Below are 22,919 nucleotides of genomic sequence, written 5' to 3'. Positions count from 1 at the left end.
CTGCTTTTGAAGGTTGCTTCATAGACTCGGGTGTATGGGCATGGCCAAAGTTGCCCTGTGCCTTCTCTGCCAACCATTTTTTCCTGCTCGGCCCAGTAAGGAAAACTATGCTAGTTCTCGCAGGCGCTTTGCTGTGTCAAATCCCAGAGGCCTAAGGAAACCAAAGAGGCAGAGGCAGAGGTCAGAGGCAGTAATACTTCTGAATACCAGTTGCTGGAAACTGCAGGAGGGGGAGGTGCTCTTGTGTTCAGATCCTGTTTGTGGGTTTCTCACATCTGGTAGTTCACCGTGGGTGGACTACATGGGCCATCGTGGGTGGACTACATGGGCCACCGTGGGTGGACTACATGGGCCATCGGCCTGATCCGGCAGAGCTCTTCTTATGAAGGCTCCCCCAGAACAAACACGTGCTTATCAGAAGTGTGAGGGGTGGAGAGAGAGGCGGAGGGGTGTGTGTGTGTATGCAGGAGCATGCATGCTTCAGAAGATCTTTCTCACATATTATAGCCAGAGCCCTTAATGGCATTGACCTTAATGGCATTGCTTACCCTTTGTAGGATCACTCCTGTGTTCCCCCTCATGAGTTGCTCAGATAAGAAGCTTTGATTGCCCTGTGACAACTGAAGAGTTTTCACCCCTTTCATGGATGCCTTGCCACTCTTGGTGCAATATTTAACATCCATTTCCTTGTCATTGTCTGGAGGACTTGGTCATCTTTGATCGCATGGTCTATAGCAGTGTTCCCCAACCTTGGGCCTCCAGCTGTTTTTGGACTACAATTCCCATCATTCTTGACCACTGGTCTTGCTAGCGAGGGATGATGGGAGCTGTAGTCCAAAAACAGCTGGAGGCCCAAGGTTGGGGAACACTGGTCTATAGGGTTCTGAAAGCTTGCATATTTTAAAACATAGACTAGTCTTTCTCTTCAGCACTCTAAATCTCTGGGTTGTCTAATTGTAGCAAGAGTTGTGGCCACAATATGCCCAGGGAAGCTATACCTGCATGCTGCTTTCCATGCATGCTGTCAAGTGGTGGCTTTTGAGAACTCTACCCTTGTCCCTGTCCCATAGATCACTACTGCGCAAAGCCATTTCCTCTGTCCTGTGATAACACTGAGAACAAGGTGCCTCACCTCTTTGCGCCTCACTTGGTTAACAGATCAGCTCATGCTGGGCTCTGCCACCATGTGGCCAAACACCTCCACCGCAGCTTCATTTTAATCCCTCCCAACCAGTCATTGGTGGGATGGGGCTGAAAAAAGAAATCCGGAGCAAGGCCCCCCACACCCCCTGCTCTGTGCCCCCCCCCACTCTGCTGCCACTTGTCCTTCCTTTATCATTAATCTGTCTTTTTCTCTGCAGACACTGATTACATCAGCCAGGAAGAGCTGGCCAAGGTGGAGCAAATGCTGGGCCACCTCAGCGAAGAGTCCAAGCAGGCTGCAGCCTCCACCTTGGTAAGCTTCCACCTAATGAACTGAATGTGTGTGGCCACTTGCCCAAGGCACCCTCCATAGCACCACCCCTCGCAGGACCGCAACCGAGGCAAAATATCAAGCACCGGCCCTTGCTGCATTGCCCGAGGGAAGTGAAGGCGCAGCATTCACAGGGTCCTGCAGATACAAGGGCCGTTACTGACCTTGCTTGGCAACACTGGGTACCTGGTTTGGCTTGGACATGTTACAACCATATGGGGTAAGTGTCCACGTTCCATGGCAAAGGTTGATGCTGACCTCTAATGCTGTAGGGCAGCAATAGCCAATGTGGTGCCCTCCAGCTGCTGCTGGACTCCAGCTCCCATCACTGCTGACCATTGGGAGTCCAACTGTATATTGGCATCACCTTCATAACCACCCCTGCTTTAGGGCTAGTTCTGAGCCATCTGTAAGGAAAGTGTGTTTTCCTGCGGAAGCAGGATCTGAGAATGGGCACAGGTAGATGCGTAGCATACATATGCACAGGTGCTAATGCACTCTTACTAAGCTAATAATATCCTCAACTTCATTAAGCAGGGGTGCCTATTCTTTTTTTGGGGCTGAGAGTCACATTCATCCTTGGCCCATGCTCTGAGGTTTACATGCCAGTTGTGGGGGTGCCCACCCTAACTGCTTTCATGCACACATACATGACACACTCAAGAGCCGCACAGCCCCCCCTTCTCAGCTGATCCATGCTGATCAACCGAGGAATTGGGTTATTATCCCCTTTCTGCTCATCAAATGATCTGCCTGATGACTAGGAAGGGGGAACATCGAAGGCTCTGAAGCCTACCTACCTCCTACCGAGTGTACACTGTTTTTCCCCTTTTTCTGGCACTGCCAAAATTGGTGGTGGGGAGTCAGACAAAAACTGACTGAGGGGTCAGATCAGGCCCCTAAACTAGGGTTTAGCCAGCCCAGCAGTAGTACAACATAGAATGAATATGAGAGTCAAAATTCCTGTGCTATGTGCTCACTTAACAAGGTCGCTGAGTACAGCACTTACTTATGACCACTGAAATATGCTTGTTCTGTGTGTTCTCCACCATCTGTAATCTGCAAACACCCAGCGGCCAAGCAGATATCCCAGTGGGAAGAAGTTCCACTGTCTTCAGGGAAGTGAGGCCTGAGAGCTCCATTCTCCCTCCCCTACCACCCACCCAACCCAAATCTTTGCCCAAACAATTCCAGTTTCTTCTGAAATTCTGAACCTTGGAAGCAGAATAAGCTGTTCAAGATGAATTTGCAAAATTGAAGACACAGAACTGGGTTTCTTTGTTGGAAAAAAATTGGACTGGATGGGCATGGAGGGAGGAGGAGCTTAAGCAGCACAGAAGCTACCCAGATGGACTCCGGCTGCTGAAGCAGCCCCTGCGTGTGTTGCTGTCTGGGTGACCTCCAGAGAGAAGCTGTGATCCAGGAAGCAACCTGATCTCTGCCAGGGGTAGGATCTGAATTATTAATGTGGCTGCTCATCTTCCAGCTGCAGTTTGGAGCTGCATAAAGGCTGCTGCAGGAGGACAGGGTGGGGTGGGAGAGACAGCTGATGGGATGGGAACACACTGTCCCTGGGTTCAGTAGGAACTCATGCTCTTAGCCTAGGCCAACCCCGGGGCAGGAAGCAAGCCTTCATTAAGAACCTCAAGCTAAGCTGAACTCTGTGCATTCTTTGCACAGGGAGACGAGTGCAGAGAAGTTGACTAGCCCCGTATATTCTTTACTACTGCTTCCGCTGCTGAGATTATTAGCTCTCCCAAAATTATATTGAAAGATAGCAGGATATGTATAGGTGCACTTAACGGTGGTCTTTACAGGGAGCGCTCATGGTCCGTGCTCCAAGGGGGAGATTCATAAGAGATACATTTATATTGTTATCTTTCCAAAACTTTTTAAAAATCTCACTTTCTCCCCCTAGTGGCAGCAGTCTGCTCACTGGGATTCCCTCACCTCTTGGACAGACAAGGCCCTCCCTTCCATTATGACATCAACCGGGAGAAGGAGTCCCCATAATACCCAAAGGAGTGCAGTCCCTACGGTCATCAGCATTTTTATAGAACTCCCCAGTGAAAGACGTTACAGTTAAAAGAAGAGGAAATAAAATTAATAGCTTTTTAAAAACATCCTTCCCCTAATTACAGAGCATAGTTAGCAAGGAAACGTGGGCTTCACTCCACATCCCAGTGGCAGTGGGAGAGAGGTTCATCCGCTCATGTTCCTATAACATTTTGCACCAAGAGCGAGACAGACCTATCACACTCCCCCTCTAGACATCCAGGGCCTAATCAGGCCATGAGGAGGAGCAATCAAAGGTGGACACTGCCCTGTGAAGAACAGGACACAGGAGGCTAGAATTCCTGTTTTCTCCTCTTTCCTTGGCCATGGAGGTAGAGGTAGCCCTCCAGTTCATGTAGCCCTCCTGAGAGAGTAGAGCCCTCATAGCTGATAGTGGAATCTTCCTGGAACCATTTCCCCTCCTACCTCACTGGCAAAACTCTTCGAGAGTTGCTGCATGGAGCAAAGCAACACAAGTGGTTCTGATCTAAAATTTGGAGCATGTGTCTTAAGTAAGCCCTGGCATGAAATGTACGAAGCCAACCAGCCATTTCAGTTTCAGCGTCTAGTGCAGAACCTTCATGTTATTAACTGTTAATGAGCTGCTGTTCTTCTGCCATGTGATGCCTTGCATTGCACCATGATGTGGGCTGAGTGTTGGCAACTGCCAATAAACTGAGTGGATGTGTTGCTTCTTTTGCAGCCCACCAGTGAGGAGGACCTGTGCCCCATCTGCTACGCGCATCCCATATCTGCCGTATTCAAGCCATGCTCCCACAAGTCCTGCAAGTGAGTAATCCCTTGGGGGATGTGGGCTTTTCTCTACTTTTGCTTCCTGGTTGGATGGAAGGGATCCTAGAAGGTGCCCCCGACCATAGCTTGAGATTTAATTAACGGGTTTTGCCATTTGAATTCTCTGAAGCTTCCTAGCTGGAATATCCTTTTCACTTGTTGCCCTAATGGAAAGACACAGCAGCATGATGCTTCTGAATAGCTACTTAGGCCAGCTCTCCCATATGCAAGGCTGTGATTGCACTGCGCATGCAGATTCAACTGATTTGTGTGTGTTTTTAGCTAGCATTTTAACCTTTTGGGCTGCAAAGTTTGGTTGATAAAGTGTGCCATTTGTAAATAAATCTTAGAAGCCATGGGAAAGGCTGATCAGGATTCAAACTGGCTGGGGGCACGGGAAGACTTCAATGTCTCCCATTCCTCTAAGTCATGACCATGATTTAGCACATGCCCCCAAAACAAATTTGTGTAATTTGTTTTATAGAGAAGCTGTAGAATTTGATTTTAAGAGGAAAGTGGGCATTATCTTGCATGCACAGGACACTTGCACTCATTTGTGCCTAGCAAGGGACTTTTAGGTACTTTGTTGGGCCAAAGCTCGGCCTCTAGCTGTGAACAAATGTCCAAGGCCTCCTGCTCTTGTCTTTCTAGAGCCTGCATCAACCAGCACCTGATGAACAACAAGGACTGCTTCTTCTGCAAAGCCACCATCACGGGTGTGGATGATTACATGAAGCCAGCCACCTCCTAGTGCCTGGACCCTGCAGGGCAGGGCCGCATGCCCAGGCAGCTTCTCCACAAGATGGACTCTCCTTGCTTCGAGAGCACCTCTGTCAAAGGCGGCTGCTGTTCAGCACAGCTGAGCTCAGTTGTGTGTTTTTTTAATTTATAACACTTCTTGCAGGCCAGGCACTGCCATATGCATCCCCTCGGCCACATCATATCCTTCAACCCCCCTGAATTTAGGTACACCTCCTGTTGCTGTCATTGACTCCAAGCCAGCAGGCACTGGGCTTTTCCCATGGGGCATGTACAAGGGGGCTGAACATGCTCAGGTTTTCTACCTCAGCCTGAATCTGTAGCTCCTTTTCTGCATTTGCCCCAGGAAGCCTGTCTCGTACTGTAGCTGGGACACATCCCGTTTGGTGTGGTGCTTTTCTCGATGGGGTAAAAGCTGATCTCACAGGCAACATCGCTCCTGTGAGCCCAGCTGGCCACTAGCCAAGTGTGTTTTTTGCTGCAGCGCTTAGCAGCTGTTTTGACAAGTGTGTGTGTTGCTCAGAGCTGGTTGAGATATTTACGTGGGCATATCGTGCAGCAGCCTGCCCAGCTGTGCCACCTGATATGCTTTGGTGACGGAGGGAGATATTGACAAGCCATTCTCCCACCTGCAATCAGATGCGCTGGTAAGTGAAAGATTGTACCATCTGTCCACTTAAACATTAGACTCTGCTCTTTGTGCATATAGCTCCTTTCCTTTGCAGGTAGGGACTGCTAGATACGCATAGCAAAGACACAAGGCCCAGTTTTTGGTCTGGGGAGCTTAGTGAATGCAACAGCAGGCACACTATGCCATGACTAACAGAAGTGCAGAGATGAAGCCCACAACAACCAGAGGAATGAGTCTGAATAGACTCCCAAGCTTCTCCAAGAAAAGAAAAACAGATATAGCGGGGGCCAGAGTTTGTCCCATGCATTGTATTCTGGTTGGGAGAAGTACGAGCTAGGTTGATCTTTATGGGCTACTGCAGGGGTGAACCTGATTGCACTGCTCTCTTCCACCAGCAGAAGGTGCCCATGGCACCAGCCCTTCACTGTGTGACCAGGCTGCCTGTACTATCCAGGAGCAGACAAGGATGGTTGCTGTTTTTTAATTTACTAACTGTGTGTGACTTGTAACCAGAAGTGTCGGGGAGGGCAGCAAGCATTGTGCTTGAAGCAAGGAATTTTAACTTATGTGCATCTATGATTGTCTCTCTCCCCCACCACCCTCCAAAGTGGAAGGGGTGTTAACTTCCATACAATGGAATATTATTAAATTATTATTCCTTAAGGCGGTGAGCTATGTGTATTCTTCTCTCCATTTTATGGAGCACTGTCCTAAAGGCTGGCACAGCAGCAGTACAAGATGGGATTGGCTGCAAGGAAGGCAGCGGTAAAAGTGAGCTGCCATACAAAACTGCCATTGTTGTTCCCCAAGCGGAGTTAAAGAAAACATATGACACACCACAGCTCCCATTCTTCATGACAATATAATTTCATTCCCCGTCCCCATTAATTGACAGAGCCCTGTCCAGAGTTCTTGAATAGTAATAGTTAGTGATTATTGGCCATATGGAGGGAAGAGAGAGGGATCAGTCTCTGTAAGGCAGTAGAGTTCCAAAGAAGAGGATTGTATTCTGTCTTCCCTTTGTGCAACATGAGCAGCACATGTTATCCTGAAATAAAAGCACAGCATGCTGTTCTTTCTCCTCACCGGGCCTGCCTGGGACCGTTCTCTTGCAGCAGCTGAACTCCTACTGCAGAACCACACAAGCAAGCATTTTCCTCTTTGCACATTAGGGTTACTTTCCAGTAGTAGCTCAACGGCCTGTGGCACTGGACAACCCCTGGAGCTGGCCCAGGTCATCATGCCTTATGCTAAGCAGTGATTCTGAGGAGCACTCCAGCCAGCTTACAAACCTCCTTATCCTACTACACTCCTAGGATTCCAGCAGAAGGTTAGTATTTTCTCAGCATAAAAGTCAACAAGGAGCCCCCGCTCCCAAGGCACAGGGTGGGGATTCCCCTTGTAAGAGGGTAAGACAGGGAGGGCCCTCTCAGCAGGTCCAATACTCAAGGCCCAGGACTGCTACATGATGATGCGTGGCTCCGGTACAGACTCCGCAATGGATTTGTGAGGCAGCACGTTGGCACCATTGAGGTAGAGTTCATCGTTTACAATGACATCCTCTCCCAGCACTGACACATTCTCCATCCGTACCTGAGGAAGGGTGTGACATACAGTTAGACAACTCTATGCTGAGCTGGGGGGAAGTAGTATGTTACAAGATAGACTTAGGCTAAGGCAGTTATTTGCTTCCATGGTACAGTCCTGTGGCTACTCAGGAGTCTGTTTCTAACAAGTTCTGCCCTTGCTTTTCTGGTTCTGGGCTGCTAATTAAAAGCAGGAGCAGCCAGAATGAGATGCCATGAGAATTATACCTGTAGAGTTTCCCTAAATCTTACTCAAATTGCCACTAAATCTGGTACCAATTCAACTCATAGGGAAAGGACAGCTTGATACCTAGCACAAAGCAGCACTGAAAGATATTAAATTGGGACTTTATAGGGCATGTTTCCCTGTTATAAATGCAGCTCTCATAATAATAAGGGTAGTGAGTATGAACACACAACCACTGCAAAGCTACAAGTCCATCATGAGTGAGAAAACAAACATGCAGGCATGTGAAGAAACTACATCACAGTAGCATTTGTGTGGACTGTGCACTCCAGCTCACTCATCAGTAAAAGAACTAATTAGTCTTGCTAAGATGCAGCTCTGACCAACAGTGCAATTCTTAAGTCCCAGACACACTGGCTGGGAGAGGTTATGGTATGACCTGATCTCCCCACCCCTGTGTCTCAGGTGGCCTTAAGCTGGCGACTTCACCTGGCTGAAGTAAAGCTCTCCTGGCACAAGCTATCCCAGTGTGCAGGGCAAAAAGGGGGTATGTTAAGGCCAGCAAAGAGGCACATTGGGGCCACCGAGAGGAATAAACAAAATTATCCTGCATTCCAGCTCTCTCCATTTACTGGTCCTGCCCAGAGAGGTAACATTTCCCCATAGAAGAGCAGAAAATGTTTACATTCCCTCAGCCTACAGCAGTTCACTTTCCCCAGTGTGTATCTGCCTGATGAGGATTGCTCTGTCACAGAACTCACCCACTGGCCTACAGAGGAGCTCCAGCCAACGATGCAGGATTCCAGCCACGAATGAGACCGGATCCGCGACCCCTTCAGCACAGTGCAACGTTTGATCCGAACCCCGTCCTCTATCACCACGCCTGCCCCAATGGTGACATTGGGACCAATACTGCAGTTCGATCCAATCTTGGCAGTTGGGTCCTGAAGTGGAGGGGGGAAATTGTGCATGAAAGTAAACTGGTGTTTCTTGAGCAGCTTCCACAGCTCTGGTCTGGGAAGTAGCTTCCTCCTCCTCAGAGGAAACTAGATGGGAGAGAACAACATTCCTTCACAGCTCTAGTCCACAAGATGGTAGATGTAATATCAAGAGCTGCTGTTGCCTTGCTCAATATACTACCAGTTTTAGATCAGCCTTTAATGAAGTGCTACCCACCCTCGCTCCAAAGAAATACAATAATAGAATTACCACTAATACATTCCCCATGAAACCCGGTCCTGAGTGCAGCCTCTCGGGATGTTTCAGCCGTAGATATTGCAGATACATGCACATGCCGGTTAGAAAGTCTTTGGGCTGCCCAATGTCCATCCAGAACCCTGTGATGACAAAGCTGCATTAATAAGACACCTGTCTCCATTGATGGACCTTATACCAGCCTTCCTCCCCAAAGGCAGCATATAGCAAGATGTACAGTGAAACCGCATTACGTTGTTTCATTCAAACATTGCCCTACGGGGCCCTTGCATGTTATGTGGCATCTTCCACATCTTGATCTTATTTTTACTTCTCAACTCCAGTTCCAGGTCATCACTGACTTAACATCTAATTGTCTAATATGCCCTCTCCTCAAATCACTGCCTACAGCTGTGAGAGCCCCTTAGGATCAAAGTACCATTCCAAATCCTTCCATGTGCCCTTACCCTGCAGTTCCATGGCATAGAGTTGTCCTTGTTCTGCCATCACTGGGAATATCTCCTTCTCAATCGAGGTAGGCCGCAGCTAAGGGAAGGCAAGAGTACTACCAGTTGGCCATTTATGTTGTAAAGAATAGAGATTTACTGTTCCCACGGACATCATCATCCTTAATCTCACCGGCATGAAAAGATGAGGTGCCCAACTAAAACCACAACCCCAAACACCCCAGCCAGTCTGCCCTGTGCAAGATCCCTGTTCCACCCTTCCGGCCTCATACCTCGATCCGCTGTAGCACACTTGGGTTTAAGATGTACATGCCAGCATTGATCTTGTTGGAAACAAAAACTTGGGGTTTCTCCACAAAGCGGTGTATGCGCCCTGTATCTGACTCACACACCACGACGCCGTATTTGGAGGGCTCCTCCACTTTGGTCACCTGCAAGGCAAAACTGGCATCACACCCAGCCATGGTACTCAGAGGGCACAGAAAGAGCTCGCTTGCACTGCCATGCCTAGTTTACTATCCTGATCTCTTATTTTAAAAAGAACCCCATGAGCAAAATAAAGAGTAGGACAGGACCTTTACTCCAACCACTTCTGTTTTTGCATTAGAGAAAGATGTGGGTGTGCAGTTCATCCCTAAAATAAGAACACACACCCTAATTCTTCTTTATGAACTAATAAGCGTGCTCCTGTGCATGTAAACAAGGGGAGGCATTTGTAACACCCACAGGAGGGGCTTGATTTTTTTTAAGTGGGTTGCAGAGGGTTGGACTAGATGTCCCTTGGGATCCTTTCCAACTCTACAATACTATGATTCTTTGTTCCTGCAACTACGGTTTTTGCCAAGTCTTAAGGGTTTGTGGAAGTGATGGAGCTCTTTCTGCCTATGTCTCCAGCTGGCCTGCTAAACTTAGCTTTCTGGCAGCTCTGCAACCAACAGAAACTAGGTGGTCCAAGGATCCACGGGCAATTCCAAGCAAAAGAGCAAGGGATCTACCCTTTGGCTTTCCAAAGATGTTGGCAGACTAAAGTTATCATCCCTGACTATTGGCTCATGCTGATGGGACCTGGAATCCAGCAACCTCTGGAGAGCCACTCCAGCAATGGAGCATTGCAAGCATGGAGTGGGTGCTCCACAGGTACCGTATTTTTCGCCCTATAGGACGCACTTTTCCCCCTCCAAAAATGAAGGGGAAATCTGGGTGCGTCCTATGGGGCGAATGCAGGCTTTCGCTGAAGCTTGGAGAGCGAGAGGGGTTGGTGCGCACCGACCCCTCTCACTCTCCAGGCTTCAGGAAGACATCCGCAGCCTAAGCAGCCCTGTGGGAGTTCTCGCAGGGCTGTCTAGGATGCGGATAGCAGCCTGCTTCCCGGAGCGCTGGCCGCGCTAAAAGCAGAGCGCCTGGCGCTTCGGGAACACATCCACAGCCTAGGCAGCCCTGCGGGAATTCCTGCACGGCAGTCTAGGCTGCGGATAGCAGCCTGCTTCCCGGAGCGCCTGACGTGCTGAAAGCAGAGCGCCCGGCGCTTCAGGAACACATCCATAGCATGCTTCCCGGAGCGCCGGGCGCCCTGAAGCAGAGCACCCCTCGTGCTGGGCAGACATCCGCAGCATGTTGGAGCCCTGCAGGAGTTCCCCACAGGGCTCCCCACGCTGCGGATAGCAGCCTGCCGCCCTGCGCAAGGAGCACCCTGAAGCAGAGCGCCCCTCGCGCCGGGCAGACATCCGCAGCGTGTTGGAGCCCTGCAGGAGTTCCCCGCAGGGCTCCCCACGCTGCGGATAGCAGCCTGCCGCCCGGCACGAAGGGTGCCCTGAAACAGAGCACCCCGTGCGCCGGACAGACATTGGCCAGCCCCACAAGCTCGGGGGACAGCAAGGAGGCGCACCGCCGCCATCCCGCTGTTCCTCGACCTGGTTCGGTTTCCCCAACCTGGTTTTGGGGGGGGGGGGAATAAAGGGGGGAAATTTCCTTTATTCCCCCCCCCCAAAAGAAACAACTAGGTGCGTCCTATGGGACGGAGCATTCTATGGGATGAAAAATACGGTACTTACCACAATGGTGCCCTCTTTTCCATGATGCCTGTGAAAGTGCACCATGTCTTTGAAGGGGAAATCGCAGATCACATCACTGTTGAGCACAAAAAAAGGCTCTGCATTCTCGGTCAACAGCTCCCGCGCTAGTGCCAGGGGTCCAGCTGTGGAGGAAACCAAAGCCCTCAATATTCACCTATTCGTGTGCCCTTCAGCAACAACAGCCAGCAGGCACTGCTCAACCCGCTTTAGAAAGTTACATCCTATATAGCTCCTGATCAGAATTAGTAGTACCCAATCCTCCACCTGCATATAGCCAGGACACTCCAGGTTGCCACAAGTTTTGATTCTGATCCCACATTTACTCCCCCTATAACCTCACTTCTCCACAAGAAAGTGGCTGCTTCAGTTACCTGTGCCCAGTGGTTCCTTCTCATGCGACAGGGAAATGTGAATGCCCAGCTAGAAAACAAAGTAGAATTTGGAAAACAAAATTAGAAGATGCGCATCACCAACAGAATATGTGTGCCAGTGACCTGGTTATATACCCTTCCTTTAGTCATCAGATTTTCATAAATCCTCTCTAATAGAACTAGACAACCATATCAATATTATTCAATGATGAATTTATGGTGACCTACAGATTGCAGGCTCCCTGGCTTTGTGGGGGTACTTGTTCTAATGAAGCAACAGATGAACAGCATAAATTAAGATGAAATAACTAAACTTTACTTTCCCTCTTAGAAAGTCATGTAACACACCATCCACATTTGAAAGCAAGTCCATTAAGTCCAACAGAATTTCAGCTAAGTTAGGTACACTAAGGGTCAGAGGGGTTGCTGCATTCACAATTACAAAGAGGAGGTTAGAATCAGTGGCTTGGATCCTCAGATAAGTTAACTAGAGGAAGTTCACAGAATGAAAGTTTCCTGTTCCCTCCTCCCCCTGAAAACCTCCCTAGAGCAATGGGGGGGGGGGATGGGGACGTGCTTGTAAAATGTGGGATGGGGCATGGAGGATGGCTGATAACTGCCCTAAATTTGGCTTGAATCCTAAGGTAACTTCAAAAAGTTCATAGAAGGAAGGTTTCCTAACTACTACTCCTCCCAAAGTCGCCTGCACTTTGTCCCACAATTGGGGACCCCATTCCTTCAGAGAAGCTATTGGAGAAGCACAGGTGGCTGTGGGTGTAGATAGGAAATGGGAAATCTTCCTTCCATGAACTTTCTAAAGCTGTCTTGTCTTAGCTGTCTTAAGAATCCAGTCAGTGGGTAGAATTCAGTGTTACACTAATTTGATCATTTTGTCAGCACAAGCATATACGCTTTGCAAACAGCATGATCTCCCATCTCCTCCTCCCGTGCTCTTCAGTGGGTTCTCCCAACCTGCAAGAGCGTATTTGGGGAAGGCATGGGGGCACACAGGGCAAAGGGGGGAAGCCCCGTTGTACTTCCACTAGCAAATCAGTTGAATCTGGTCCCAGTGTAACAATGGAGAGGGTGCTAAGCCTTTTATGCTGAAATGTCTGAAATAAGATGTGCATTAAAAGTATAGGTTGTATTTGGTGCAGCACAAAGAATACATTCCGTCAGCAGGAAAAAATCTGTACTGGTGGGCGGGGGGGGGGGGGGGTCCAATGCATTAGTACTAATCCTTGAGCTAGTGCATCTATTTTGAATACCACCCTGTCTTCAAATAGTTATAGACAATAGGTTCCATCTATTTGAAAATAATAGGTTTCTGGCCAAAGTAATCTGCCAGTGAATCATATCAAATCATAAAAAGGGAGTGCTGTTGTTAAGAGTGTACCACTAGCTAGATTTTTACTGAAGAAAAGTTTTCTTGCTTCTAACCAACACTTGTGTAGCTGGTATTGCCAATGAAACTGAATCCATAAACCTTCAGTTACAGGAAGTTACAAAAATTGGTATGGCACGGTGCCAAGAAAAAGTCACACCCTGCTTTTTACAGTGTAGGAAGTGAGCAACATTTATGGATATACTTGCACAACATGCGCTTATTTTGGCTTAGTTGGCTTCAGTTAAAATTGTAATATATTGTATAGTTGTAATCTAATTAAAGCTCATGCACTGCACTATAATTAATTTGAGTTTCACATAGAGGCCCTAGTACATACAGGCTATCTAACTCAGCAAAGTCCAAAGCGAACCCCTTTCCTTGCAGTTGCAAAACTCCCCAAGAATAAAGTGAACTATCAAATGCCCACCTCATGAACACTGAAAGATAATCACTAGAGTTAGTGATTCACAAGGCTATGCTCTGTGAAAGCAGCATGAGCTTAGGTAATGCTATTGAGCCACTAGCTTTCATAGAACTTCAGCCACATTAAGACAAAATGCTATAGCAAATGAAGAGTTCCAATCAACTCCTGCACATCTACAGGACCTCCAACCATCAGGTTCAGGAAAGCAGCCTAAGAACTATCAACTCAAAACTTACCCTTTGCTCTTGTTCTTTCATCTCCTTTTCCAGCAGTTCTGACATATAACTGACAGCAAGGATCACATGGTTCACACCTGCCTGTCAAAGAAGAGGAATAGTAACTCCAAGACACTCAAACTATGCATGCAACTGAGGTGATCAGGTGTCCAGACCCAGGGAGGCAATACAACCGGACCAGAGATCATAATTATTTAGAAGATGTAAGGGATGGTTATGCAAGATTGGAACAGAGAGAAACATTTCTAATCCTTTCCCCATCAACTCACTGAGCAAAATGAAGCTAAATCAGCAAAAGGGCAGCAGTTAGAATTCACACATTCGACTCCTAAATCTGGAAGAAGACCACCTATCACTTAGGTATTAGTCTGTGATCATTTGTATGAGCCACTTTCCCTGGCTATAGCACAAGTTATCCAAAATGTACATCCATCCCTATTTATCTGTATGGTAAAGCAAAGTGATTTATCTTCATCTAGCACAGAGATGGAGAGATGCCTAGAAATGCACAGGAAACGTGGCAGAGGGCACAGCACAAGAAGCCATCCCAGATATGTGCAGGAAACTTTCCCATGGAATAACTCAACAGCAAAAGCTTCACCTATTGAATTCCAGTCTGCCATGCAGCTCTTAAAAGGCACAGCGCCCTTTTCAGGAAAAAGAGGCCCCTGAATCTCTCTTCTCCCCCGCCCCTCTAAGCGGACGGCAGCCTCACCTTCACCCACCCACCCAAACACAGAAGGTTGGTGCTCAATCCTACCTTCACCAGAGCCTCCACCTGGTGCAGCAGGATAGGCTTGTTGCAAAATTCCACTAGGGGCTTCGGGATGCTGAGGGTCAGGGGCCGCAGCCGCGTGCCATAGCCCCCCACCAAGATCAGCGCCTTCATCCTTGCCTGAAAGAGGGCGGAGGAAAGGGCGAAGCGTCAGACCCCACGCCGCCCCCAAGGCCTCCACCGGCCCCGCTGCCTGCCAGGTCCCCCTCGATGGTCCCCCAACCTCCCCGCGTCGACCCCCCGCCAAGCAGAACTTGCCAGCGGCCCCTCGAGCTCCGAGCCCGGCCGCCGCCGCCCCTGGAGCCCTCGGTGCTCTTCTGGACCGGACCCAGAGGCCCGTAGTCGTAGCCAACGTCACCCCCTCCGTCCTCGGCTCCGCGTAACTCACCTGACCCGGCCCGGAGGTGCCACTCCGCCTACAGCCGACAGAACCAGCCACCACGACATCTCCGTCAAACTCCCTTCCGAATCGGTCAACCAATCAGTGCGCCGGACGTGTCCAAGCATCCTAACCATCCAATGGCGGACGAGAGCTGCGATGCTTGTCGGCCAATCAAAACGCTAGCTACTACGTTGCCGCAGCAACGCGGACAGGTTAGAAATGCGACCGCCTTGCGTCATTGCCAAGGCGCCGCAGCAGACACGTCTCTAGGTAGGCGGCTTCAAGTTAAAGCCCCGCCCCTCTTCCCCGTTAGCCACCGCCTTTAGGCGGGCGGGGCGTGGTGTCGTCACGCGCGCGCGACGCCAAGCGAGCCCTAGCAACAAAGGCTTCAGCCTCCTCGTTCTCCGTAGTAGTGGCAACGTTCGTGACGTGCGGCGCTGCCATGTTTGTAGTGGCTTTGCGCTTGCTAAGCGGGTGAGGGGAAGCCGTAGCGGGGGGAACTGCTTCGCTCTTCTCTGTCGGCTCCTCTACCCGCTTTAAAGCAGCAGGTTGACAGGAGGAAGAAGGAGGAGGCGCGAGAGCGAGCCGGGAGCGGCTGCAGGCGAGTCGCAAGGATGCGCTGGGTGGGCAAAGGAAGGGCCTGGACCTGGGCGCGTCCCCGCCGCCCTCTGCGGGTGACGACGGGTCCGTTACTCTCGGGGAGGGGGCTTAGCGTTGCTTGTCTTGGGCTTAACCGGGAGTGGGGCGAGTGCGTCCGTGTTTCTCTTCTTAGGGAACGCTCCGGCTTTGCTAAGTAAAAAAACCGAGCTGCATCGTTGACAGTAAGGAAGCCTGTGTGGAGGGGGCCGTCATTATATTATTGCTACGTTTTTATTGCTAAAATATTTGGTTTACTAAAAAAAATAACAGTACAGTATGTAAAACCTTGGAGGAGCTTGATCCCATATGTCTTTAATCAGAAGTGTGCCCCTCACCCCCGAATGTGATGTGGCTTACTTCCAAGTAAGCATACCTAGGATTGTACCTTCTTGGTTTTATTGGACCATGGCCTTTCACAGCAGCCAGCATCAGATAGGTGAAACAAAGCTATCATGCTACTGGGTGATCCGCAGAACTTGCTTTGTTGGTGGAATATGATCCCCCAAATATACATGTTATAGTCATTAGTAGTCTGCATTTGTATTGGAATTCTGAATGGATGTTTTGTTGCTGGTGTGTGTGGCTTTACTATTCAATTTATTTACTACTACTACAACTAATAATAATAATAATAATAATACTAAAAAATAATTAATAATAATTTTAAAAAACACACCAGGGGGCAGGTTCCCGAGTTTCAGTGTAGGGAGGTGGAGGTTGTAATATTTATGTGCTGCTTAATGGAGTCCACTGCTCTCTTCCAGCATGGGGACCATGGCTCATGAGCCTGTTCCCTGCATTTTAAAGAGCCCAGTCTCACTGCAAGTGGGAGACATGAGGACTGAGCAAGGCCGTCCTGGTGTTCTGGTGATTGATGTTGTGCTTCCACACTCACAGACCATTGATGTAAGTATGGGAGGAAACCAAGTGTGTGGGGCTTGGAATTGTCAGATCTTATGTTTGAAGTCTCTCATTTTAGTTGTAAAGCTGATACAGAAACTACGATGGTGAACCAGGAAGTACCTGCTTCAAAACTCACCTTTGGTAACTCACTTGGTTACCCTAGGCAAGCTTCTCTACTTTGCTCCAAGCTGTAATTTAGATATTCAAGCAATGACCTGCTCCAAGGGTTGCAGTAATGTTTGTGAACAAGAAAAGGAGGAATCCATGACAGTCCTCCCCTCATATTGCTATCCTCAGTTGCAGGAAATAGTATTCAAGAACTATTACACAGCCTTTCTGACTCTACGGGTGCAGCGTCGAAACCCTGCAGATGGTGGGAACGAAAGTCCTCCCAAGTGGGTTACTTGTCTGCAGAATTACTGCTTGATGCCCAACCCTCACACAGAAGAAGGCTCTCAGGATTATTTCTCTCTCTCCAGACATCAGGTAAGTACAGTCATACCTCGGGTTACAGGCACTTCAGGCTGTGCGTTTTTGGGTTGCACACCGTGCCGAACCCAGAAGTACCGGAACGAGTTACTTCCGGGGTTTGGCACATGTGCAGAAGCGCCAAATCGCAACCCACGCGTGCGCAGACACGGCGCTGCAGGCTGTGAACATGCCTCACGCACGGATCACGTTCGTAACCTGAGAGTCCACTGTATTTCTGTTGGTATTGCACATAAATCATAGAATTGGAAGGGATGCAAGGGTTATCTAGTCCAACCCCCTGCACTGCAGGAATCTCAGTTATGAGATGATTCAATTATTCTGCTAATTCATATTGTTTCCTGTCTGAAATGGCAACCTGTGCTCCCCACAACTTTCCTGGTTTATTTTGTTGCGCCATCACACTTTAGCTACCACTGAGTAAATCTTGAATAGAGCTGGGATAGGGAACTTGTGGCTTGCATATGTTATTGGACTCCAACTCCCATCGACGCCAGCCAGCATGACTAATGGTCAGAGATTGTGGGAGCAGTAGTCTTGCAACGTCTGGTGGACAACAAGATCCCCACCCCTTCTTTAGTGTGCCAGATGATAGTTGGGGGAATGGTATGGACTGTGTGTTTTTTGTAATAGAATTTCTAAAAATTATAAAAGTCTGCATGCTCTTACTGCCCATAGGGTACCTTTCAGCTCTGCCTATTACAGGCACAGTTTTGGCTAGTCTTATTAAAATGCTTCAGCTACATTGAGTGTTTTGTATTGGAGAAATGCAGAAGCAAGGTAATGCTTGGTAACTTTCAGGAAAACAAACTATTAATGATAGGGATCCCAGCCAAACTTCATTTTTAATAGTGTAAGTTACAACCTAGCCCACCAAAACTTCAAGAGTACTTAGTAAAGGTTTAGGTACACTGAGGGGAAAGGATTGACAGTTGTAATGGTTTTGCAGTCCCAAAGTAATAGGCAAAATGAATGTCTGTTTTTAATATTTTTCTATAGGTTTTTTTTAGCATGCAAAGATCTTTACAGGTCTAACTTTTTCCATTCTTGCAACAACTTGCAACTAAGATTTTAACAATCTGAGACACAGAAATGCTGGTATGCCTGAATCCACCCAGGAAAACTATAGCTGAGCCGAGATTTAACTAGATCTACAAGGTCCAATGAACTACTACTATATGTACCAGACCATGATAATACCCCTACTTGGCCTTAATTCCTGGCCCTACTGATACTGTATTCTAGCTAGTTTGGAATGATTCCCTATTGTTTGTATTAAGGGAGAATTTATTAGAAGCTCTTACAATGTTACAGCAAATCATTGTTTACTTTGTTTTGAAGGGATATTGGGCCTTGGCGCAGGTTCAGTGATGCCTTGTCTCCCTTACTTTGCCAGATGCTCTGTGATGTGGACCGAGTGGCTGCCATGCGTCTCATCCTGCGTCAACCATCTCCAGTATGGCTGCATTTTACCATTGAGGAGCTGCAGCTTTTCCCTGGGGGTCAGAAGGTACATACTCAACTCATCCCCAAAGCACCTGTTCTTTCTATAACCATTGTTCTATGGTTGTAATGGCTTACTCAGCATTGAATGAAGCCTTCTTCAGAGCACAGTCTAGGGTCTGATAACTGGCTGAACTCAGGCTCTCTGTGCTTTATTCCCCCCCAAAATGCTAGGTCACACATCTGAACTGGAGAAGATGCTGCACCTAGATCTCTTTGATTCTGAGCTACCAGCTTCTGTCCTCCTTTTCTAGCCTTCAGCTTCTGTGGAGCCAAGTCTCCTGTTCTCTTCTGCTGCTTGGCCTGAGTTTTATCAGAGTTTCCTGTGTAATTCAACTACTGTTCACTGAGCTTGATCTTCTTCACTCTCTTAGTTTAAGATCTCTGCTACCCATGGAGCAAGTTTATTAATGGCTCCCCCTGCCAATTCATTCTAATTTCCATGCTATGAATTTCACATCCTCACCAATGAAACTACCAGAGCCCCTCATGTACACAATCCATGTTATTAACTCTGCAGTTGCCAGGTTCAATTCTAAAGCTGATTTAGAATCATAGAATCATAGAGTTGGAAGAGACCACAAGGGCCATCGAGTCCAACCCCCTGCCAAGCAGGAAACACCATCAGAGCACTCCTGACATATGGTTGTCAAGCCTCTGCTTAAAGACCTCCAAAGTAGGAGACTCCACCACACTCCTTGGCAGCAAATTCCACTGTCGAACAGCTCTTACTGTCAGGAAGTTCTTCCTAATGTTTAGGTGGAATCTTCTTTCTTGTAGTTTGGATCCATTGCTCCGTGTCCGCTTCTCTGGAGCAGCAGAAAACAACCTTTCTCCCTCCTCTATGTGACATCCTTTGATATATTTGAACATGGCTATCATATCACCCCTTAACCTCCTCTTCTCCAGGCTAAACATGCCCAGCTCCCTTAGCCGTTCCTCATAAGGCATCGTTTCCAGGCCTTTGACCATTTTGGTTGCCCTCCTCTGGACACGTTCCAGTTTGTCAGTGTCCTTCTGGAATTGTGGTGCCCAGAACTGGACACAGTACTCCAGGTGTGGTCTGACCAGAGCAGAATACAGTGGCACGATTACTTCCCTTGATCTAGATGCTATACTCCTATTGATGCAGCCCAGAATTGCATTGGCTTTTTTAGCTGCCGCGTCACACTGTTGGCTCATGTCAAGTTTGTGGTCAACCAAGACTCCTAGATCCTTTTCACATGTACTGCTCTCAAGCCAGGTGTCACCCATCTTGTATTTGTGCCTCTCATTTTTTTTGCCCAAGTGCAATACTTTACATTTCTCCCTGTTAAAGTTCATCTTGTTTGTTTTGGCCCAGTTCTCTAATCTGTCAAGGTCGTTTTGAAGTGTGATCCTGTCCTCTGGGGTGTTAGCCACCCCTCCCAGTTTGGTGTCATCTGCAAATTTGATCAGGATGCCCTTGAGTCCATCATCCAAGTCGTTGATAAAGATGTTGAATAAGACTGGGCCCAAGACAGAACCCTGTGGCACCCCTGTGCCCAACCCTGTGGCACATTTTAGAGTAAGCTTTCACCTGTGAAATCCAGATGGGGGAAAACATTATCCTGGACACTGTACCTCTACAGTCCCCTGGTAAATAATGCTCCTAGGAGAGCTTAAGGTAAATAGATTGTAATAGTTCATAAGAGTGAATTCTGCACTTTCCTGTGGGCAGTAGAGGCAAGTATTTATGTCTTTAGGCAGCCTGCTCTGAGAGAGTAAATTGGTGAAGGTAAAAAGGATAATGTGTGTAAGTGCAACATTCCAGTTGGTAGAGAATCAGCAGTGTTTTGCTCTGGGGCTGTTTTTATCTTCCAGAGTCCACAAAAAGGCTTCCCAGCTTGGCTTTCTCACCCATCTCCTCAGGAGCGGCCAACAAATCTGCGTGATGTAAGTATTGTTGGTGACACTGGGGGTTTCTGATTTGCTGACAGCCTCCTGGCAGGGAATGGCTCTGGGGAGATGTGATGTTTTATCAACAAAAGCAGTGGAGAAACTGCTTATATGAATATATAACTTTCCTTCACTTTCAGGGACTCCCTGATGCTGACAAAGTGTCTTCTGAACTGCAGCAAATGTGGGTTTTGACTGAGATGCTCCAAGCCAACCAGCCAGCAGCACGAATTGGCCGTTTTGATGTTAGTTTCATATTACTTTTGCTTCTTGTTTGGGGAGTGTGTCCTTCACTGCAGTCCAGTTAGAACTCACACCCCCTATCTTGAAGACTTACTTCAAGTTTACGCTCAGCCTTTGCAGCCCACAGAGCATACACATTAACCTTAGAAGAGCCCTGCTGGATCAGGCCAAAGGCCCACTTTGGTTTCCCTGTTTCCAGCAGCGAATCAGGAAAGCTGCAATGAAAGAATTTGGCAGTCAGTATGAAATTTCTGTTTATCGTGTATCCTTCTTCCTCTAAGGAGCTTAAGAATGGCTTGCATGAAGTGTTTGTATTTTACCCTGGGGCAAATTTGGGCTACAGCATAGTGACTCCCCCAAGGTTACCCTGTTGGATGAGTAGAAATTTGAATTCAGCTCCCTCTAAGCTCAAGTCCAGCATTCTGTCCACTGGAGGGAATAGAGGCTGTGTGGGAGAAACATACATCCCATAACATTCCCAATGTGTTGACTCTTTGCTAAAAACAATACCCTGTACCTTTCTTGTTTCAGGTGAATGGCTCCTATGACCTTAACCTCCTGTCCTACACTTGAGTTTTCCCAGGACTCAAAGCTGACTAAGTTCCTAAGAGCTGGACTCACTGAGCTGCACCCCCACAGTGTTGGATTGGCTTGAGGCAGGAAGAAATGATGGACAAAGTGTGTTGCCTTCATGTTCCAGTCCTTCCCTTTTCCGCTTCATGGAGGTGGCCTTTATGGGAACTCTCCAGCTCTGCTCTGTTCTTCCTGCCAGGTCTTATGTGGAGATTGTTCTCCATTTTGCACTGGACCCTGGAAGGTTGTGTTCCCTTGAACTTGAAGGTGCCTTATTTGGGCTCTTCATCTCCTGGTCTGTTTCTTGGAAGCCCTGCTGTGCATGTTGGTGCATGCTTCTTTTTGGGGCAAAATCAAGCAATCTTTCAAGAATCTGGTACTATGATGGGGGCAGGGCAGGGTGGAGAGAAGAATCCTTCATTTTGGCAAGAGAAGTGACTTGAAATGTCTTGAAGCTGACAAGACTGAAGGTTTTACATTCTCAAATTCATGTGTTGGCGTTCCAGAGAGAATGAGAACTTCCTTGTTGCTTCCTCTGCTATGGCTACCTCATTTGCAACCTACACTATGTAATTGTGTAAGGTTTTTAATAAGTGGGTGGCAATAAGAAATGCTTCCTGAAAAGTTAACCCCCACCTCTTTTTTCCTGGAGGGATGCGAGTAGTTTAGTTGTGAATTGTACAGAGCTAGCCCTCAACAACCTGTCACTAGCCTTGGCTACAATATTGTAAGGGCCACATTAGAGAAATAGTTTACCCTAGTGAAATGGCAGTGCCAGACTGTGCTGTGTTGGTTTTTAGCTGAGTCCTGGAGCACCTTGTCATTTTTTACAGCCACAGCTATAGATCTTTCAAGTAGCGAAAATAGCATCCTGGTGGAAAGCCTGAAAAGCCATGTCCTTGAGAGCTCCCTTATTTAAGCTGAGTTGCAACCTGAATTACCAGCTGTCACCTTTGTATTCTTAAATATTACCATATTAATCTTTCCAACTCATTAGATAACCCTTGCATGGTTGTAGATGCTCATTTCCCGTCCATGAATTACTATGCTCAAGAATGAGTGTTGAAAGCTGAGGTGAAAAAATGATTAAGGTAAAAGTCTGGATTCAGATCCCTTCTCTGTCAAGGAGCTACTACACTGCCTTTGAACGATCACTTTCTCTCAACAGTACATCTTAAACTGCCTTTCAAAGGGCTGCTATGATGGTTACAATGAGAATATTCAAACACTTCCCCATACTGACAGGCAGAGATATTTTTTGAACAGAACAGCACTATGTTGCTTCATAGCAAACGTATCTTCTTGTGGTATAGGACACTTGCTGCAGTAATGTCCATGATATGTAATAGTCTGGTGGACTAAGCTGCAGAACAAAATGAATTAGTTCAGTAGGATGTGTAGCTGATTTTTTTTTTTTTAATGCTGGACTTTAGATCTCGGGAACAACCTCTTTTCCATAGCTGTGTAACTTCCTTTCTGTTATTTATTATAAATTATGTATGCTACTTTATTTATAGTTGGAAAGAGCCACAGTGATCTTCTAACCCATTGCAAGTATAATAAACTTTTGCTGAATACAGTGAAAGACCTTTGCAAATGATGTCAGGAAGCTGCCTTATTGGTACCTCTAGCTCAGTATTGTCTGAGCACCAATATCTCTTCAGGGTTTCAGACAAGGATCTTTCTTATCCTAACTTGGAGATGCCCAACTTGGGAGCTTCTGCTTGTAAATAATGTCCTTTGCTACTGAGCTGCAACCCTTACCCATTGCATTAAATCAGGGTTAATGTATTTGAAGTATTTTTCAATGGATGATTATCCAGGCCAGATGCATCACAAATAAAAGATTGTTGTGTTGTA

At 47.6% G+C, this 22,919-nt stretch overlaps 3 protein-coding genes across 12 annotated transcripts in view; 2 read left to right on the top strand and 1 right to left on the bottom strand.

The window, feature by feature from the left end:
• Positions 1–6,374, top strand: part of RNF123 (ring finger protein 123) — a 90,708-nt gene extending 84,334 nt beyond the window's left edge. For all 5 annotated transcript variants that reach the window (XM_083488643.1, XM_083488645.1, XM_083488644.1 and 2 more), the window contains exons 37-39: positions 1,362–1,456; positions 4,233–4,318; positions 4,973–6,374. In XM_083488643.1, coding sequence (XP_083344769.1) covers positions 1,362–1,456; positions 4,233–4,318; positions 4,973–5,072 — 281 coding nt within the window. In that variant the 3' untranslated portion in view covers positions 5,073–6,374. The remainder of the gene's footprint in view (positions 1–1,361; positions 1,457–4,232; positions 4,319–4,972) is intronic.
• Positions 6,375–6,554: 180 nt separating this feature from the next.
• Positions 6,555–14,936, bottom strand: GMPPB (GDP-mannose pyrophosphorylase B). 2 transcript variants are annotated; one of them, XM_083488763.1, is made up of 10 exons: positions 14,799–14,936; positions 14,396–14,530; positions 13,636–13,716; positions 11,589–11,637; positions 11,197–11,339; positions 9,418–9,576; positions 9,146–9,224; positions 8,694–8,821; positions 8,246–8,428; positions 6,555–7,304 (listed from the first exon to the last, which is right to left on the bottom strand). In XM_083488763.1, exons 2-10 carry the CDS (start codon positions 14,522–14,524, stop codon positions 7,173–7,175), a joined length of 1,083 nt encoding a protein of 360 aa, XP_083344889.1. In that variant the 5' UTR covers positions 14,525–14,530; positions 14,799–14,936; the 3' UTR covers positions 6,555–7,172. The 2 variants fall into 2 exon arrangements, with proteins under 2 accessions (XP_083344889.1, XP_083344890.1); XM_083488764.1 differs by having other exon boundaries at positions 13,636–13,712; positions 14,799–14,867.
• Positions 14,937–15,140: 204 nt separating this feature from the next.
• NICN1 (nicolin 1, tubulin polyglutamylase complex subunit) lies at positions 15,141–22,919 on the top strand. Of its 5 annotated transcripts, XR_014522337.1 has the most exons (8): positions 15,141–15,393; positions 16,196–16,337; positions 16,632–16,820; positions 18,220–18,333; positions 20,169–20,240; positions 20,384–20,488; positions 21,018–22,252; positions 22,309–22,919. XR_014522337.1 is itself a non-coding variant. In XM_083488790.1 (7 exons), exons 1-7 carry the CDS (start codon positions 15,235–15,237, stop codon positions 21,057–21,059), a joined length of 696 nt encoding a protein of 231 aa, XP_083344916.1. In that variant the 5' UTR covers positions 15,200–15,234; the 3' UTR covers positions 21,060–22,919. The 5 variants fall into 5 exon arrangements, 4 of the variants coding, with proteins under 4 accessions (XP_083344916.1, XP_083344919.1, XP_083344917.1 ...); XM_083488790.1 differs by having other exon boundaries at positions 15,200–15,266; positions 21,018–22,919; XM_083488793.1 differs by having other exon boundaries at positions 15,284–15,393; positions 21,018–22,919.

Source organism: Podarcis liolepis (assembly GCF_965112155.1).
Source record: "Podarcis liolepis genome assembly, chromosome: 2".
Taxonomy (NCBI): Eukaryota; Metazoa; Chordata; class Lepidosauria; order Squamata; family Lacertidae; genus Podarcis; species Podarcis liolepis.
The sequence above is the reverse complement of the archived record's forward strand: the minus strand, read 5'-3'. Positions and strand labels throughout refer to the sequence as shown.